General features: G+C 40.8%; 1 protein-coding gene across 3 annotated transcripts in view; it reads left to right on the top strand.

Annotated features, from left to right (window-relative positions):
- Positions 1–4,051: 4,051 nt before the first annotated feature.
- Positions 4,052–19,297, top strand: part of ARMC8 (armadillo repeat containing 8) — a 50,904-nt gene continuing 35,658 nt past the window's right edge. For 2 of the 3 annotated variants that reach the window (XM_053389740.1, XM_053389739.1), the window contains exons 1-3: positions 4,052–4,317; positions 8,974–9,050; positions 14,942–15,013. In XM_053389740.1, the coding sequence (XP_053245715.1) occupies positions 4,273–4,317; positions 8,974–9,050; positions 14,942–15,013 (194 nt within the window). In that variant the 5' untranslated portion in view covers positions 4,052–4,272. The remainder of the gene's footprint in view (positions 4,318–8,973; positions 9,051–14,941; positions 15,014–19,297) is intronic. The other variant, XM_053389741.1, reaches the window with a different exon arrangement.

The raw sequence follows: 19,297 nt of genomic DNA, 5'->3' as shown, positions 1-19,297 counted from the left end.
GAAGCAAAAGAGGCACTCTTCCAAAGGCAGCATCAGAGATAACAACTGTACCTCAGGGATGCTTCAGCCAATTCACAATCTCTGACTAGTATCCCAGCTGAAACTGCAAATCTGCCTTTAGCTGACTCTCAGCCTACTTCTTGTCTGGGGCGTATTATCTTCTAAACTCGTATTACTTTCTAAATCTAAAGGGTGGATTTCAGGCCACCAGGAAGGCATCCACATTCATTAAGAAACAAAAAGACTATTTTGCCAAGGCCCTAACTTCCATCAGAGACCACTTAAAGCAAAACCAAAGTAGTAATCAAGATGAGGCAATTACAGAGAGAGGGCAAACTGCTAAGCAACATCATGATAGCTGTTTTTTTGAGAATTCTACTGGTCAGGAGGATAGCCTACCTCATTCTCCAGTTCCAAAGTAGCCGAGCAAGACAATGCTCATGAGTTTCATGGCTTGTGAGAAATTGCTACCGTAGGATCTTTTGCCTGGGGCATTATTTGCCTTTCCGGTCCAGGTGAACCAAACCAGGATAGTTGTTGTGAAGTAGCCCTGCTTGTCAGTATTTCTGTCTAGACAATAGCTGCTGCTCCAGTCCAAAAATAACAAATCTAGATAGGATGCACTTGTACTGGTTTTACAGCTGGTCATAAATAAAAATGTTTCAGGATCTGTTAAGATGCTCTCTCTCAGACTATGTGTAGCAACCATCACAGCTGGTATTTGTTCATTTGCTTTACTTGTTAGGATTTCCTGTATTAGCTCTAGGTATTACAAAATCATATAGAACATACTATGCCGGTTTATGATTTGATAGGAACTGCTATCTGTAAAGATCTGTTGCTGGAAACTCAGCTTGCCTTTCTGTTGCATAGAAAATAATATTATAAAAAACACCCTGTCTCAGTATCTATCTGTGGGACAGTAGCTTATTCTCTAGTGGTTCAAACATTGCAAAAAGACAGTGGCTGTCCTGGCCACTAAAACACACAAAAAGAGACCTTTTTTTTGGTAAGCAAAACTTTATTCAGGCAAATAACAGTACTGTCTCAGCAGCAGACACAAGGCTCAGGTGTCGTGGTTCAGAAGTTCAAGAGCGGAGCAAGAAGTTCAGAATGGGACAGTAGCAACAAAGATCTCTCAACTTTCCATGTCCTGCTCACCAAGCTTTTAAAGATGAGGCATGGCACACTCACTTGCCTTGTGGAAATCTTGGGATTGCTCCTTGGGGTCTGATCCCATGTATGAAGGTGAGGCCCAATTCTAGGCAACAAGACTGCACCTTCCTGCTACTCACAGCTCACTCTTCCCTTGGCTGTTCCAATACCTCCCCAAGCTCTAACGAGGCCTTCCATTTGGCAGGAAAGTTAGGGAGGAGAGCTGGCACCTTGCTCCCCCTTCTGAAGGGGCTCAAACTGGGGTGGAAAGGGGAGATCTCACGCCTCCAGCCCAGGTTTCCATCCTTCAGTTCTCCTGTTTATTCCTCCTCCTGCATCAGAGCCTGCCAATCCAAACCTGATCCCAACAGCACTGGGGTCACTTGTGCCAGTCTCGTGGATTAACAAAAATTGATGTATGTTTGAATTCTGGAACAGAATCTGCCTTTTTGGTCCACATATAACAAAATATTAAAGCTGGTTTTCAAAACAAAAAACAGTAAATCAGTATCACTTTGTTAATTTGTAGAAACACCATGTGTGTGATATGTCGGAAATTGCATGCTGTGAGAAATTATTTAACTTAGTTTCATACAAAGAACATTAACTGTAGGTATACCATATAATGATAGCAGGTTTAAAAACAGCACTATAACGTTATTTTCAGGATGTCCTACCTTTTCATTTGTACTTTCTCTGGTCCACATTTTAGGGAGAATGCCTGCATTAGGCTTATGAATAACAAGATGTAATTACATGCACAGATCTCCCACCTGCAAGGTTGGTTATTTTTTATTTTTTTTAACCAAACAACCAACTATTTGTCAGGACCTCCCATCTGTTTAGAAACTAATTATTTAGTTCAGGGGTACCAAAACTATATTAAGTTCATTTGATTCCCTTTCTTGGGAGTAGCAAAGAATGATACCTAGCTTTCAGAAAGTTTTGCTTGTCACATTGTTGTGTCTGAACTTCTGCTTTCTCTTAAATTCAGTGGCTTGCTTGTGCTTTTCTCATAAGGTTCTGTGACATAATGCATGTTGTGGGCCTTACCTGAAACACAATCTGCTTCTCCAATCACAATATAGGAAAATATCATAGCTTGTTTTTATTTTATTTTTTAAATTTTCAGGATCTTCAATATTTGTACCAGTTTAGAAGTAGCAAAGCTAAGTAAGATCTGCCTGTGGTAATCTTATGGGTTATGGTAAATTGCTATATGTCAGAATCTCTAATAGCAAATTAGAGTTACAGTGGCTCTATAGCCAACATATAGCTACTGAGAAACAAGAAGGAAGTATCAGCATGCTCAGAAAACCCCAAAGTTTGCAGAAGTAAAAATCTTTAAGAAAAAATACTAAAGGAGCAAAAAAACTGCCTCCCACAATACAGACCCAAAAAGACTGAGCATGTGCTTAGTGGCCATTGAAAGTTTTAAAATTTACTAGATTTGAATAGTGCAGTAAAAATAGGTTAAAAATGGGTTGGCACATCCATTTACAAAAGAGAGCAGGAAAAGGGGCCCTGCTTTGTCTTGGGATCTTGAAGACTGTTAGTCGTATCATCATTATTCCCTGCACCTCTGCACTCCAGGTCTATGCTAAGCACATGTTTGCAGCTGGTTTTGTTTGCTCATATGTTCAAAACTATGCTGGTTGCATTGCTTGAGCTGCTGGGGTTATATCTAGCTAGATAGGGTACATGCACATTTTTTAAAAAGAAAAGTTTTTTGATATGCCAGATTTGCAAAAAAGCATTAAATAATTTTAGATTGTCTGCTGCTTCAAGCCAGACAACAATTTGGAATCACACACATGAAGACTGCCACTTCCTTTCACCCTCTCTTCCTTTCCCACCTGAATCTGCAAGGACAAACTTTAGTTCTAAAACAGTTGTTTGAGGAAGAGTTCTGTGCAAAAGGGTGTTTTATTTTTTATTTTAAATGGCATTTTTGCTGGTAGCTGCTTGTTTAGTAATAGCTAATTGTTTGCATTCTGCAACAGGCCTGTCAATAGACTCCTTATATGTTCAAGTGCAGTCTGTTGCTCTGTCTTAGAAACTGACCAGCCAGATCCAGGCAGCCATACAGATGATGAGCCCTTTATCGTTTTAGAACACCTAGCACCTATCTTTTCATCTTCCAGGATCCTACAATTTCAATCTCTGTGCGCTCACCTGAGAGTGAAACCCATTAAACAATGGGATTCACTTCAGAGTAAGAGTGCATGACTGGATTGTTCTCTTTCCACTGTTGGCCTATCTCTGCTATTCATCAAATTCTTTATCATCTTGCTTGTGTACTGTGTACTGCATATGAAACAATGTACCACAGGGCAAGTTACTGCAGTTGTATGTTGTTGCTGTATTTACATGAAAACTAATAAAAATTATTTTGGGGAGAAATTCTTGATCATTTTTCCTCCCTTGCTCATCTAGTGTTGATGCAGCCCTTTAACGCAGTCTATGTCACTTTTGTACAGCACCTAATCTGTCTAACCATAAAATTTAAGGGGATGTATAGATTCTGAAAATTACCGTGCATGTAACCATAACCAAGGAACACCGAGTGAAAGTCAGTGGAAGCGTTTATAGGGTTATGGTCCGGGGTTGGTGAAATTCTCTGTCTCTCGCACACAAACAGAGATAGCTCAATTTTTCCTCCCACTCACGGCCAAGGACAGATTCGGACAGGTGGTTTCGACTCTGCGCACGCGCAAAAGCAGGAAGCCTCGCTAGCCTCCCTGCGTCTCTCATTGGCCCAGCGCCGAACCGTCTCTAAAAGTAGAGCTGGCGCGTAACGATTCTTCTTCATCCTTAAATTCCGCAAGCAGGTGGGAGTAAATCCATCTACTTCCGGCAATAATCCCGCCCACCATCCCTCCCTCCCTCCCTCCCAGTCCCCGTTGGCGCGTGCGCAGTGTCCGCCTCACGGAGAAGCAGTTTGTTTTTTTCGTTAGCTGATTCGAGCCGAGCGGGGCGTACTCCCTTCTCCTCGCTCTCCTCTCCCGGCGATGTGGCCGCGCATGGCGGCAGCGGCGGCGGCGGCAGCAGCAACAGCAGTCGTGGCTCCGGCTCTCGCGTGGGGTTGACCGGCTAGCACTTCTGGCGCGCACCAAGATGGCGTGTGTGTTGGAGACGCCGCTCCGCATGAGTGTCTTGTCGGTGAGTGGAGGCCTGGGGCGGCGCGGCAACGGCGGCAGCCGGAGCAGCCGCCGGTCCCGGGGAAGTGAGTGAGGCGCGGCGAGGCTTCCGTGGGGCGGCTCTCCCTTACCTCGGCCTGGAGGCGGCGGGTCCGGCCGTGCGGTGCCTGGCGGGGCGAGCGAGGGACTGCCTCCTTAGGTTGCCCGTCGCGGGTCCCGCCCTCGCTGGTTGCCCGTCCCGTCCTCGCCCTCGCCTCCCCCCGCGGCCTCGTCTTCGCACTGGCTCCCTTTCCCCTTGGCGGACGTCCGTGGGAAGGAGAGGGCGGCCGGGGTGGGAGAGAGGGCTCCTCGGAGGGAGGGCGACGGCTAGCCGTGCCGCGTCAGACCACTTCTGCGTTTAATCCCTGCTCAGATGTCACAGGCATGATGGCAACCGGCCTCGTTGGATTCTTGTGGGAGTGAATAGCTTTCCCAGCTGCATTCTTTTCCTGTACTACGGTACTTATGGCCTTGCGTAGTTATTACTACTTTTTAATTTTTTACTGTAGTTCACAATGCACAAAAGAAAGTCCACATTGCAACGCGACTGTACCCTCCAAATGTAGCATTTTTCAATGCACACTCTGCCTTCGTGTTCTCTTGCCCATGTGCCAGGTTCATGAAGGTCCTGCTGCAGCTGTCCAGTCTTAGTGGAGGTGTACTGTGCGACTTAGGCATCATTGCAAACTTGGCCACTTAACTTGTTGGACTTGTATGTCCAGATCTTTTAAAGAAAAAGTTTGTTCCAGTTTCAGTATCCATCCATAGGGATGCTGCCTTTGTACAAAAACTGGCAATTCCTCCTACTTTCACCCTGAGAAAAGAAAGTAGCTACATGTTCTGTTGCTTGTTGAACCTTATGCACAGAAAGTGAGTCGAGGTCAAAACCAATAGAAATGAATGAATTTAAACTAACTTACCTGGATTGAGGCTTGTATACAAGCTTTCTTTCAACTCACCCAAGTAAGAAATTGAATTGAAAATTTTGATTACATTTGCCAGGGCCTGTGTCAACTTCTGTCAACTTGTTCTGTTCAATCCTGGTTTGCTGTCTCTTGCTTGTGTGGACTCATTTATGATTCTATTCTCATTCCCTGGCAGCAGTCAGGCTTGATTACAAACCGTATCAAAGTTTTTTACTCTTCTGACAAAATGCTAGAATTCTCTAGGATCTCCCTCTTGAATTAGATTGGGACAGAAAGCATTGCCTAGTTTGGTAGAAGAAGAAAAATATTTCTTAATTGCAGAAAAGGGTTATTACCTAAAGTAGTGATCTTAACTTCATTTTGATAGTTCTGATGTGTAAAACAATGCTTGATCCAAAAGATCAGGGTAGTCAAGTTGAACAAACTTTGTAAAGCTTTTAAACTTAGTTTCTCATCGTGTCTTTCTGTGATCTAGTTGAGATTCCTGCATTCCTGCATTGCAAAGGGTTGGACCAGCTGAGCCTTGGGGGTCCTTCAAACTCTGATTCTCTATCTGGATGGTGAAACCCTAAAATAAGAGCAGTTTGCACAACATTCCACATCTCCTGCAAGTTGTCACAGGGTGGTACAGTTTACAAAGTGTTAATTGCACCAAACATTTTAGTCTCTGAGCTGCTGCATACTTTGTTGCTTGAGACTATTGCAGATCTTCTATTTACTTGATGCTTTTTCACTTCTGGCAATCTTGGTACATATCTCTTGGTTCCAGCAAAAATGAGCCATCATTTACAAATTGCTACCTTAGACAGTCAGATGGAGGCCCTAAAAGTTGCAGACAAGTATAAGTCAGGTATTCATATAGCCACCTTTACAGGTAAGTATCAGCTGCAGAGAAATAAATAAAAGCTTAAATTGAATTATGTGCAATTTTTATTAATGCTAAATTTAATAGTGCTGCTTTTTCTGTCAAAAGCTTTTTGTAAACAATATCTATAAAACACCTATCTGCATTGAATAGGCTGGTTTCTGTCTCCCTCTCTCTATTTTGAAGTCTTCTCCATCAAGGTTGAGCTTGTTGGTCAGTTATTGGGAGAACTGGATCCCTAATTAAGTTACCCACATAGATGGAGAAGTGCTACTTGGATTAAAAAATTTGGAGAAAATCTCTTCTTCTGCTGCATCCCAAGTTTTCTGGGCAGTTCCACCTCAGAATCCTGGCAGAACCTTTTATCTTTTCTTCCTGCTGCATAGCAACAAATTGGAAGTCTAGAAGCATTGTGGTGGCACTCCTTCCACTATGAGATTGTCTGCATTCTTGTGGATCTTGCTCCTCCACCATAGGTGACAGGAATGAGAAACGGGGTGAGGGTGTCTCCCCATTTTCTCTCTAGGCTCTGTTATTACAATATGGGATTAAATGACTATTCAGTATGTTGGCTGCCCCAAGGTGAGAGAGCCTGTTGGTGGAACCAGTCTCTCTCTCACCCCCACCTCCACAGGGTGAGAGATGGCAGGGGAGTGCATATACCCTAGGTAAGAGATAGGGTTGGCTTGCTTGTTGGAAAAGCAGTATACAAATATTAAGTAAAATCAAAAGAGCACTTTGATTTTAGGAGTGAATGGGCTTGTGTATGTAATAACTCAGTACAATCAGATTCATAGGCGGCAGCACCAAATGCTGAAGTGCTAGCTCTAGCAAGCACTGGAAAATATTTTAAATTTGTAATGCCAGCTTCAGAGTTTTCCAGTTGCTTCAGTCATCAAATGTCCTATTCTAGTTCATGGCACCTGAAAAGGGAGATGCATCCTGGTATATGTACAGGTAATGGTCAGACTTGGCGTGTGAGAGGTAATAAATAAAGAAGAAGATGGAGTTGGAGATATAGCATGCTGAATTCAGTAGCCAACTCCTCTGCTCATGCTTGGTCTTGAAAGTATATATATGAGAGCCATGTACATATTAAATATGAAAGAAAAAAATATTTCCGCATTAACGTTTTGTCCAGAATCTTTAATTTCTTGGCAAAGAAATCTAGTCATTTGTTGGGGAAATCACTGGATTTTAAGTGAAACTGGAGTATAATCTGTATGCTATTGGGCAATGGCTTTAAACTGTGTTCTGTGGAAACCTTCCAGAACATATCCCAGATTCACCTATAGGAAGATCAGTAAGAAAAAGCTTGCCAGCCATAGGGCTGTGCAAGAAATCGCTGGTATTGAAATGACATTGAAATGATATCCTGATAAGTGTTTCAACAAGGCAATATACCTGTGAACAAAAGGTGGAGACTTGACAGCTTCCCAGGGGGTAGCTCAGCTGAATGGATACTTTGCAGGCACCAGCTCTTTTGTTTTGTTTGCTCTCTCACTCTTCCCTCCCTCCAAAGCCCTCCCTCAAACCAGCAAACTCTATCTTTCACACTGTCTCTCCTTGCTTTGTTTGCCCTCCCCTTGTTGAGAAATAAGGAGAGTGGCTGTCTGCAGCCAATTTACCTGTAACCCCTTGCAAGCACACAAACCAACTCTTTAAACCAGGGGTCTGCAACCTAAGGCCCATGGGCCACAAGCGGCTCATGGGGGTCTTTTAACCAGCCCCTGAGCCACTCCCGAACTGAGCCGCCTGCTCAGTGAGTTCCCACGCACTGTGCTAAACTGGCGCAGTGCAGCGTGGGGACTAACTTCTGCGGTGACAGAAATCGCGTCTGCGCAGATGCTGGAAATCGCAGGTGCGCACGATCCAGCCCACGGAGGGATCTCTGCTGCACTGAACCGGCCCAGGCGAGGTAAACCTTGTGACCCCTACTTTAAGCCTAACTTCCTCCTCTCGCCCAAAAGAGCTCGTCTGATTATGCAGAGCCTGCTAACAATCCAGGAGGAACTAAAGTGCAATCTTGTACATGTTTGTTTGGAACAAGTTGCTTGGATTTGTAGGATTTCCATCTGACTATACATATGTAGAATCTGACTGGAAATGCAAATAAGCTAAGAAATGTTGACAGACTTAATATCAAACTAGGGGTTAAAAAAAATCAGCAAAAAAGCAGGTTACAACGTTATTTCTCTGCAGAGCAAAATGTTTTTAAGATGCTGGAAATACTTAGGCACTTTCTGAAATTAGTTCTTCATATCTATTCTGTGAACTTGGAAAGTACACATAGGGGATGTTTTTAAAAGGGCTTCAGTTGAACAGTAGCTCACTAGTGGATGATGTTCATCTAATAAATCTGAAAGCAATATCTGACTATTTCTGATAATTGCTTATAACTAAGCAATGGCTCCTGAGTGTCTATAGTGCTTGTGCTTAAACTGGCATAGGTTTATATTTCTTACAGGAATTATTGTTAAGCATAATGGTTTATTTCAGTGCAAAGAATCAAAACATGCTCACCAATGTATTTATAAATGGAGTGATATGCAACACTGCGAGCAGAATTCCTGTCCTCCCTTGAAGCCCCCTACTAAGTTGGTGTGTGGGGTCAGTATCAGGGAAGAGAGGGAGGGGAAGTTCTGCTGCATGTGCAGAAGTTAGTTTCACTGATGGTCAGGCACAATTGGCTATTGCGCACTGTTTTATGAGTTGTTCTGAACTCACATTTGTTGGAAATGCATACAAAATACTAAATTATATCAGTGTGTTAGCTTCCTATGTACTGTTGCTTCCTTGAGTATTTAATTTTAGAATGCTAAACCTCTGTAAATGTCTTTGCTTCCAGGAAGTCACGGCTAGCAGTCGCCACTATGTTGACAGATTATTTGATCCTGATCCCCAAAATGTCCTGCAGGGTGTCATGTAAGTAATATCTACTTGTATGTTATCTTGCCATTAGTTCTGTGGGTTTGTGTGAAGCTTTTCCATAGCTTGCTTTTACAGGGGTATAGCTGTGCATCACTTACTAGAAGTGTTACTGATGAAATGTATTTTGATACTACCTTCATGTAGAATAGGTAACAATTCTCTTCTGTACTAAGGCTGCAGTACTGACTGCATTGAAGTCAGAGGTATTTACTTTTGAGTAGATATGGTTAGGAAAACACTGTTAATCTTTTTCTTTTGATAGTATGAAGGTCTCTAAGTTACTTTCTGAATTGTATTTATTGCTTTATCTTCCAAGCCTGATATAAATCTCCTTCTTTGCTGTCCCATGCTAGTACTCACATGCACTTGGGATGAGAATCCCTACATAGAATATTTTAAAATACAGACACACTTATTGCACTTTGCAATATGGATGCAGCTTTAAGCAGCCCGACCATTTCCAGGGCAAGAAAGCCCCACACTGCTGGCCCTCTTCTATCCACAGGAGCAGAGCTGGCTAGGGCTGGAGCCAGGTTTTTCTCCTCCCGCCTCTGCAGCTAGGGGGGGCCTGGCTTATAGTAGTGTAAGCATAACTTTTATATGCACTGGGAAACAAAAACAAAAAAGCCATTTGGGACAGGGAGCTCATATATTTGACACTCACACGGGATCCTTCTCATAATGCTAAATTGATTCAGCATACAGTCCAAATGAGGCTATTGAGGTAAGACTGTGGTGTTGTTTTTTGGAGACTCTGATTTATGAAATTGATTATTATAAATAATATACTAGCACAGTTCAGACACAAGCAGGAAACTGGTTTCTTCCTCTGTTGTGAATTCGATATGGCAGGCCTCAAGCTTTAGCATCTCTTTCACATGTCAGAGAAAGAGAAACTATTCTTGTATTCTTTTCCTATACCCTCCAAATCATGTGCTCTACTCTGCAATTTGTTTGGTTCTCAAAGTTTGATATTTATGACTCTAGAAGCCAAGCATCATCTTGGTAAAACAACATTGCCTAGTATCCGCTAGTCCTTGCTTCTGGACTGTGTCCAGTGCTGCAGCTCTGCTGGTGCAACTGACTTTTATGTGTTCCGTGGAGCTTCCTCTTCCTCTCTTGTCACCTTCATCCCCTTGTACTCTGAAGATAAGCGTTCCAGTGTTAGGAACGGCCTAGAACAGATTTTGAAGACCCCAGCCGATGCGGGGTTGGGGGCAGGGGACAGAAGTCCTTTTTCAGCAGCAGAACCCCACAGGTGTAGCATTGGACAGAAAGATTAAACTCCAAGTAAACGATCTTTAAGAAGATAGAATTTTTCATGCTTGTGGGCTGCATGACCATGAAGGGTCTGGATTATACTTCTAGGTTGTACAAAGATACTTCTTAGTAGCAAACCAATGTATATTTATTTAAACTATTTTTATTCAGTTCTTCAGCCAAAAAAGGCTCCCAGAGTGGCTTACAAATATCAGCAATAAAACAGTTCCTTCCCTCAGTCTTGCAGCCTAAAGGGCATGACACACAAGGAAAGGCAATTGGGAGGGAAGGGGGGGGTGGAATCTAATTCTGCCACCATTTGTTAGTTAGCATTCTTGTAGTAACCATCTGAATTTGAAAGATTTCAGTGAGAGGTTGAAACAAAAGTTGCTGGGCTTTTCAGAACAGGAAAAGTAAACCAAGAAAATAAATTTCTCAATTTGATTCTTTCACCGATCTGTTAAAAAATAATCTCACTCCTGCAAATAACACTATTACACAAAGGAGGAAAACTAATAGCATATGTGACTGAGGATTCTATGTCCCCCACATGATTTGACCCATAGCTTTCAAATGAGTAATGCTTTCGAGCCATTCCATGAGCTTTGCTGTGACAGGCCAACTCCATCAGTCCTCTCCCCTTAACTGTCACCTTGGGGCAGCCATTGCATTGGGCAGCCTTAGTGGAAGCGATAGGAAACAGAAGGCTCATCCCATCAGCTTTGCTGGAGGTCCAGCTCCATCAAACACCTTCTGCCCCTGAAATTTGCCAGGAACAACTGTTTAGAAATTGGTGCCTGAGTTTTGATTTTGATTTTCCTCTTCTTTCCCTGTTCATTGCCTATGTGTGTTGTTGCGTGTTTTTTAGATTGGAACCCATGAGTAGGGACTGTCTTGTTGGATTGTATGTAAACTGGGAGCCCTTTTGGCTGAAGAGTGAGGTACAAATGCGCTAAAATACATAATCTTCTGACCCTTCTCCAGCTCTTTCTGCAAATCTCAGAACAATTCAAATGCTCCTCTCCTTCCCAAGCCATGTACTTTAGGTAGCTACAGCTGTTTTAGTATATTAATCTGTTAACCAGTTTCTCCAGACACTTTAATAAGGGATTAGTGCATATACATCAAAATATGTACCTCTGGTAAACTGACAATGTAAGCTAGTTTTGTAGTAGGTATGCTGAAAGAAGGTGATATTTGTTTAATAGGTATTCTGTGATTGTCAGTAAAACTGAATTTCCTACTTTGGAGGGTGGAAGCTTCCCTGTTTGGGATATGTTATAGTGCATGCTTATTAATCTATCAGAACTAAGTATAGCTATCCTATAATGAAGAGATTTATTTATATGGCACTATTTTTTCACATCTTATGTGTAACTTTTCTGTAAACTTGGGAGTGTAGTGTCTTAAGACTACCATGTCTTTTTCTCTGAACACAGAAACGTATTTGGCATTTGTTGAGCACTTACAAGATTTTGTCCTAAACATTTCAATAATGCAGTCTTTTCTCTGTTGCCTTTTCTTCTTCTGTGATGTTGGTCATATGTGCATGTGGAATTCTGTATGTTTTAGTGACTTACTGAATTCCAAATTGCTATCCTCATGTGAAATTCCATCTGCAGAAGTAGAAAAAAATCTGAAGTAGAACAAAAATTGCAGTATATTGGGGGAAAATATTTCCATTTTTGGTCTAGAAGAGCATGTAATCACTTTCATGACCAATGAGTTTGTTAATTAATTTGTGTATATGCCATACTGCTATAAAACTAGAAAAATATTACGTATGTTATCATATCCCATTTTATGATGGAGTAAAAATGGTGGCCACTCTTCTTTAAGGTAGATTATTGCTCTAAAATCCTTCCCTTTTGGTTAAGCAAAATACCCTTTAGGACACCACTTTGATTTCACCTACATTTAGCTGTCTGTGTTCCAAAAACAAAGCATTTTAACTCTTAATTGGTCTAGTTGGAACCTTTTGCTCCAAAGATTTTCACCTGTGAGCCTTCAGAAACAGTATTCATGTGCCGTATTTGCAAGTGCATATGAGCATAGCTTGTCTGGATCTACATTCTTTAGGACTGCAAAATGCTTTGTTTGAAGGTGTCACTTTGGTTTAAATATAATGTTATGGTTTCACAAGGTGACTACAACTAATTTTACTTGAGTGGAGCTGTCAAATTACTTTTTAAGATGGGAGGAGGGACTGGCATGGGGAAAGACTAAAAGGATATATTTTATTGCCAGTAGGTAGATATTAGGAAATGTATATTGCAGATAGGTTTTGTAATGAAGCTTATAGCACTGAATGCAGAAGCAGATGGCTTCTGTTCACCATTCTTTAGCAGCACCTGCCTATATCTAGTATGCATTAAATGCCTCCATTTTCTTCACAGAATGGGGAGGAGTTGGGGGATGCATCTCAGTTTGTGCCAGAACTTGCAACTGTCATTTTTCTCTTAAATTGTACTTCATACTTGTGCAATGGCCATTCTGGCTTCATCAGTATACAGAATAGAGATTTCTTGCTGTACTTAGCCAGATAAAATTGTGTTTGATCATTGGTAAAACTACTGTATATCTGTCAGGAGGTCCTACACACAGGTAGGAATCCAGCAGAGACACATGCCCGGCTGGCATGTTCTCTCCCTCCTGGTCAGTCGTTCGGAAGACTCAAAGTCTTTCTCCATCCTGAACATCACAGCGGCTGATGCCTCAGAGGCATCCCTGCTCCCTGCATGCCCCCAGAATCAGATTTGGAGGATTAATAGACCCTTGAGCAGATTTTGGGAGTACATGGGGAGGTGGAGAGGGAAACGAGAAACTAAAGTCCCATTGAACAAGCGAATTTCTGTTGCACAAGTGGGCAGACATCATTGAATGTCACCCATAATAGTATCAGTATTGTTACTGTTATCCAAAATATAACATATATAAATTGTATAAAATATAATTTTAAAATCAAAGGAGATAAAAATTAAAGCAGTTAAGTGTAAAACTATTTAATAAATTTCTCAGCTGACATCGACATATCAGCACACCTTCCCAGTTACTGATACAGTTGTGCATAATATTGCACCTTATTACATTCTAAAACAATATGAAATTTATGATAATCAAAAGCATTGTTCTGCTTGCAGCATGGGAGGTAGTATGGCTCCAAAGATCAATTGCTGGGAATTGCAATTTTTCAATTTTGGCTACAACAATCTCTGGCATGTCACGGGCTGATTTCAGATTACAGGACTCCCTGCCCATGTGTTCCCCTTCTGCTGGGATTCAAAAGTCCCTCTATAGGTACCATGTGGTTTGGGGGGCCTCAGTATCAGGGCAGATGGGGTGGGAGTGAGGCTAAGAGTATTGCTAGTGAGTAACATTACTTTCTCCCCCTGTGGTTGGTGGCCAAGGCTGACCTACTTCAATGATATAAAGCTCATGACTGTTGCATGTTATTCAAAGACTTGCAGTACAGGGCTTACTCTGAGCACAGTGGGACTTCCGTCTATGAGGCTTTCTCCCTTGAAAGTGTGTTTAATTTTACAACCTTAATCTCTTTAATTCACAACTCTACGGAATTTAACAATGGCATGCTAAAAAATATGTAGTCGTTCAATTGGAAACTTTAGCACTGTAATTTTATTATTAAAATATTTACTTAAATCTAAAACTGGTAAACTTCTTCCAATGCAAAGTTAATAAGGTCTTCATAAGAGATCAGCGTCACCTTGGGGAGATAAATGTGATATCATAGCTAAATGTTCATCTCCTCTTTACTCAAAAGTGTGGAAAGACAGTCACTTGAGCATTCTTTGTTGCTTCTGCATAATATTTGAAGGGGTATTTGAATTGTACTGTCAATTGTTTTTAGAGGAACAAACGGTGTTGTCGTCCTCTAAAATTCTTATTAACATCATCACTTTCTTTGGTTCCAAAAGATTAATTCCTTTTCGGTATCAAATTGACTGATAAAAATATAGAGAGAAGTAGGAAATAGCCTTTCTGTAAATGCAGAAAAGGTAAGATGATGATAGGAAATAAGTCTACATTCACTATGTTTGAATTGAAGTTGGAATGAGGAAATTGCTGGAAGAGACTAGAAAAGGTTTGAGGAGAATAGCTACAGGTGTGTGGTGCTGCATCATAAATATGATTGAAAGTTGATGGTTGGCATAAAGATTAGCATCAAGGAAGCTTTGTATGACTGTAATTTCCACTGAGGAAAATATTTCAGTATTTCATTCTACTGTGATTTTAAATTCAAGACAAGATAGGTTCTCATCTTATTACATATTTCTTTTCCATTTTTTCATTGACTGTGCACTGACTCTGTACATCCTTATTTTCTTGATATTGATAACTGTCCTCGTCAATGATTTCTTTACCTCAGCTCACCCCAGTATGTGAGAATGAACATCTCTGTTATTTAAATAACTGCGTCATAGAAAAATACCAGAGATTCAAATTGTTACTGAAAGTCGTGGGGACTGTTGCTTGTTTTTTGTTTTGTTTTTTTAGTGCTTAGCTTTTTTAGAGACTATTGATTTTGGTGGAACTGAATTCTGCAAAATTGAGCCCTTAGTACCTCAGCATAATTTACTAGGGTCTTTCTCTTTCTGGATTTACAGAGATATGAAAAATGCTGTAATTGGAAACAACAAACAAAAAGCCAACTTGATTGTTTTGGGAGCAGTTCCAAGGTATGTCCTCTGCTACTCTCCTTTTCACTGATTCACAGCAGGTCTCAAGTTAAGCTATTAAGATACTGGCACTTTAATTTGACTGTCTGTCATTTCATTTGTCTTTTCTTCACTGTAACTGAGATTAGTATGTCCAGTTCCTAGTATAAAACTAATTATGCAGACACATTTATACTACAAAAGTTGGGTTTTATGGGTGATACCCACATTTCTCAGAAAATACTTTCCCAAACATACTTGCTTAGTAAAGCCTCTTAAGATTCAATGCAATTTGAAACAGCTTTAATTTTTCTCTGTATCCCACTTACCAAAAATAAGAAATGTATAACAAAACATATGATTTTGTTTCAGTTTGGGCTGCAAAGTTTAATGCCTTTTTTAGGTCATACCACGTTTTTTTGTAGCCCTGAATAAACATAAGGACTCTGAGACCTGCTGACTGTTAGTCTTGTATTGCATCCCTTTTGCAGTTTGTTTAGTATTCCTAGCTTCATGTTGCATTTAAAAAAAACAAACAAAAAAACAAACAAGACTGGAAACTGGTTGATTTCTTCTGGAAAACCCTTTAGTTGTAAAACATCAAAATAGTTGCATTTCAGTCTGTCTACCTGATGCTGATTATCCCCATAATTTCTTAGAACATTGTTTAGCATTTTTACTGGTTGGCGCCTTTTTCTTCTGTTTTGTGGGTATTAGATTTTGCTATGTACAGTGGTACCTCTGGATACGAACGGGATCCGTTCCGAAGCCCCGTTCGCATCCTGAAGCGAATGCAGTCTGTGCATGCGCGGGTCACAATTTGCCGCTTTCGCGCATGCGCGTGACGTCATGTTCAGCACATGCGCGAGCGGCGAAACCCGGAAGTAACACGCTCTGTTACTTCTGGGTCACTGCGGAGCGCAACCCAAAAATGCTCAGCCCGAAGCTACTTCAACCCGAGGTATGACTGTATTAATTTTTCCCATAAAAGTGTAAACATCAGTTTCAGTAACTGTCATTTATAAACATAATCAGCATACCTCAGCTACTTGGTATAGGCACTTCATGAATCTCTCTTAAGTTTTATGATAATTAAAAAATAGATGTTTGAAGACACATGAGCATGTATTTTTAGATATGCAAGTTTAACTGAATTGTGCCTCTTTTCCATGGAAGACACACATTTACTAGGCCATCTTTCAGAATTTTTTTAGGTTTTGCTGACAGCTGCCTTCTCTGTATGAATTAGATGTTATCATTAAAAAACAAACATAATTTCTGCATAAGGTGGCATGACTTCTGAAATAGCCCATGTTAGTTCCTCTAATATCATTCACTTCAAGAAGGTTTGTTTTGTAAATTTACCTTCAGACAAGAGTTTGTTTGGAAATTTTTCAAGACAAACTCTTAAACTAATGTACTGTATCACATGGTGCAGTTTCAATTTACTTATAAAAGAAGAGTGCTGCCACTTAGGTTCTTGACTTGTGCTGGGCAAAGGAAATGTGTACAGCTTATGGGATGTTGACTTTTGTTGTAATCTTCATGCTTTTCTTTCCTGCTATAGCATCACTGTACAGGAGTACAATTTCCACAGCCACCACAACTTGATTCCTTATGTTGAATTCTTGTAGCCTTACTAAAACAAATGCAGTACCCCACTCATTTATGTGTACCTCTGTTTTGATAAATTGGACAGAAGGTACTGATGGCTGTTTGTCTGGAAGGAATTTTGTGTGTCTGATAACTTTTATCAGACTGTCAGTGACTATTTCTTATGAATTCTTAGTCACTGAAAACAAACCAATTTATAGAAAGGCAGTGTTATTTGGCATAACTCAGCTGTGAATCCAATGGCAAATGTATATTAATGTATAATACTCTCAATTTTTTCACTGTTAATGATTTATTGGCTTACCAGAATATAAAAGTAATTAAAGAAACTGTACATCATGAGTCTTCTGGAAAAACTGTTTTGAAAGTGCTGAGTATAAGTATAGTCCAATATTTCTGGAGCAGTGAATTGGGGCTCCACCGTAACGACAGATGGAAGTAAAGAGGTTGATAGTGCCCAAGACCCTGAGTTATGCTGGTTTGATCAGTCAGTTTCTTCATAATCACAACTTCTTTCATAACCATTGAGGTTTATTTGGAGCAGACTGGAAGGAGGCTGTTTTTGGAAATCATGGCATCTGTTTGATCAGATTTCAAATTAATGATGTCTCTAAATATTTGGTAGGCTATGACTTGAATTTTCAGTGATTGACAGGTGTGCCCTTCCCTCTTGGATTGGTGCATTCCTCATCCTGCCCACTCATTGCTAGCTGTGATTAACATTGCATCTGCACATTGTGAAATATTAACCATACCTACTTCTAATCTTGGTATCAAACTATGTTTAATATTGCACGGTGCAGATTTAGTGCTAAGAAGGCAAAAGAATCATGCAATGGTGAGGAAGGGTAGTACTAGTAGTGTCTGCTTTTCTGTGAAGAATACACACAGAATGCACCTTTGTGTATTTTGCAGGGAGTTGGACTAGATGACCAGTGGGATCCTGTCCAACTCTACAGTTCTATGAAACACCTGAGACGCAGTTATCCGTTGTAATACCATAGGATTGCATCTAGAAGCTGTGCTGAAACAGGCAAATGTTCAAAGTTCATTACTAGCAGAAAAATTCATGCAAAAAATAAATTTTTTAGGTGTGTTAATTTGTGTCCTGTAATTTGTAAGCACAAATGACACTTGTCAGCAGAAGTGGAAGCAAATTATAGGAGATGATCATCCATTCTTGGTTAAAAAGCCTGGCCTAATTGTTGTATAGTAATGTAGGAGACGTATAGTTAAAGCTATGGTTTTCCCAGTAGTGATGTATGGAAGTGAGAGCTGGACCATAAAGAAGGCTGACCGCCGAAGAATTGATGCTTTTGAATTATGGTGCTGGAGGAGACTCTTGAGAGTCCCATGGACTGCAAGAAGATCAAATGTATCCATTCTTAAGGAAATCAGCCTTGAGTGCTCACTGGAAGGACAGATCCTGAAGCTGAGGCTCCAATACTTTGGCCACCTCATGAGAAGAGAAGACTCCCTGGAGAAGACCCTGATGTTGGGAAAGATTGAGGGCACAAGGAGAAGGGGACGACAGAGGACGAGATGGTTGGATAGTGTTCTCGAAGCTACAAACATGAGTCTGACCAAACTGCGGGAGGCAGTGGAAGACAGGAGTGCCTGGCGTGCTCTGGTCCATGGGGTCACGAAGAGTCGGACACGACTAAACAACTAAACAACAACAGTGTAGGAGAAAGAGGAATGGTATGTAAGGGAACAGGATTCATAAGGAAATGGTCTTGCATCTGTGTACATTTATACACTGGCTTACAATACATGTAGTTGACCCTCATTTTAAAGAGAGGTTAAAATATTGGGCTCCCCCCCATCTTTACCACCACTTCTGACCCTGAACCCCAAGAAAACGGGGCTTATCCACTTGCTAAGAAAAGCTCAGCAACTTTGACCTGAACTTCTAAAAACAGGGGCAGATCACTGCCAGTTTTTAATTCTGTGAGTAGATCTCAGTCTCTTGGAAGTTGGCCACCCCTGCTCTAGGGCAATTTGTCAGTATGTGTCATGTATGATTGCCTAATACTTCAAATTGATTAGCAGGTGAATGGAATCCTGCAGTGCATATGTAACATTGGACTTCAGTCTTCAAATACTCTCTATTTTTTAACTTTATTACATTTATATCCCACTTTTATTCCATTGTGAAACCCAAATGGTGTGCATGTGATTCCCAGGTGATCTTGGTGCTGACCAGACCAGCTTAGCTTCAAGCAGATGATTCTATTTTAAGTGACACACTTAATGTTCTGAGAATCAGAGTGCCTTTAGATTCCTCACAAAGAAACTAATCTTATGGGAGATACCTAAAAATGATAATACTATTGATTCTAATGACTTCAAAGTAGTTGATTATGATGACCAAAGCCTATAATGCCATTATGTAGTTTGTGCAAGACTCTACTTGATATGCTAGGTGTGAGAAACTGATCATAGTGATAAACAGAGTGACTTCTTCCATTAAGCTTATCCTGTTAGGCTTGTTCATTCTCAGTGTTTGGAGTTGTTTGGACCTGCTGCAGATACTAAAGTTTACTTTTTAAAAAAAAGATAATCACAGGCAACCTTTTCAACTCTTGTTTCTGGAATAAGCATTGAGATTGACTACCTGCAGAAGTGATGGCTTGGAATTGCTGTAATATTGAATTTTCTTCCCTTTACCACCTAGGACAGTCTTCTTTT

Source organism: Podarcis raffonei, chromosome 5 (assembly GCF_027172205.1).
Source record: "Podarcis raffonei isolate rPodRaf1 chromosome 5, rPodRaf1.pri, whole genome shotgun sequence".
Lineage (NCBI taxonomy): Eukaryota > Metazoa > Chordata > Lepidosauria > Squamata > Lacertidae > Podarcis > Podarcis raffonei.
Note: the sequence above shows the minus strand (reverse complement) of the source record. Positions and strands in the feature narration are given on the sequence as shown.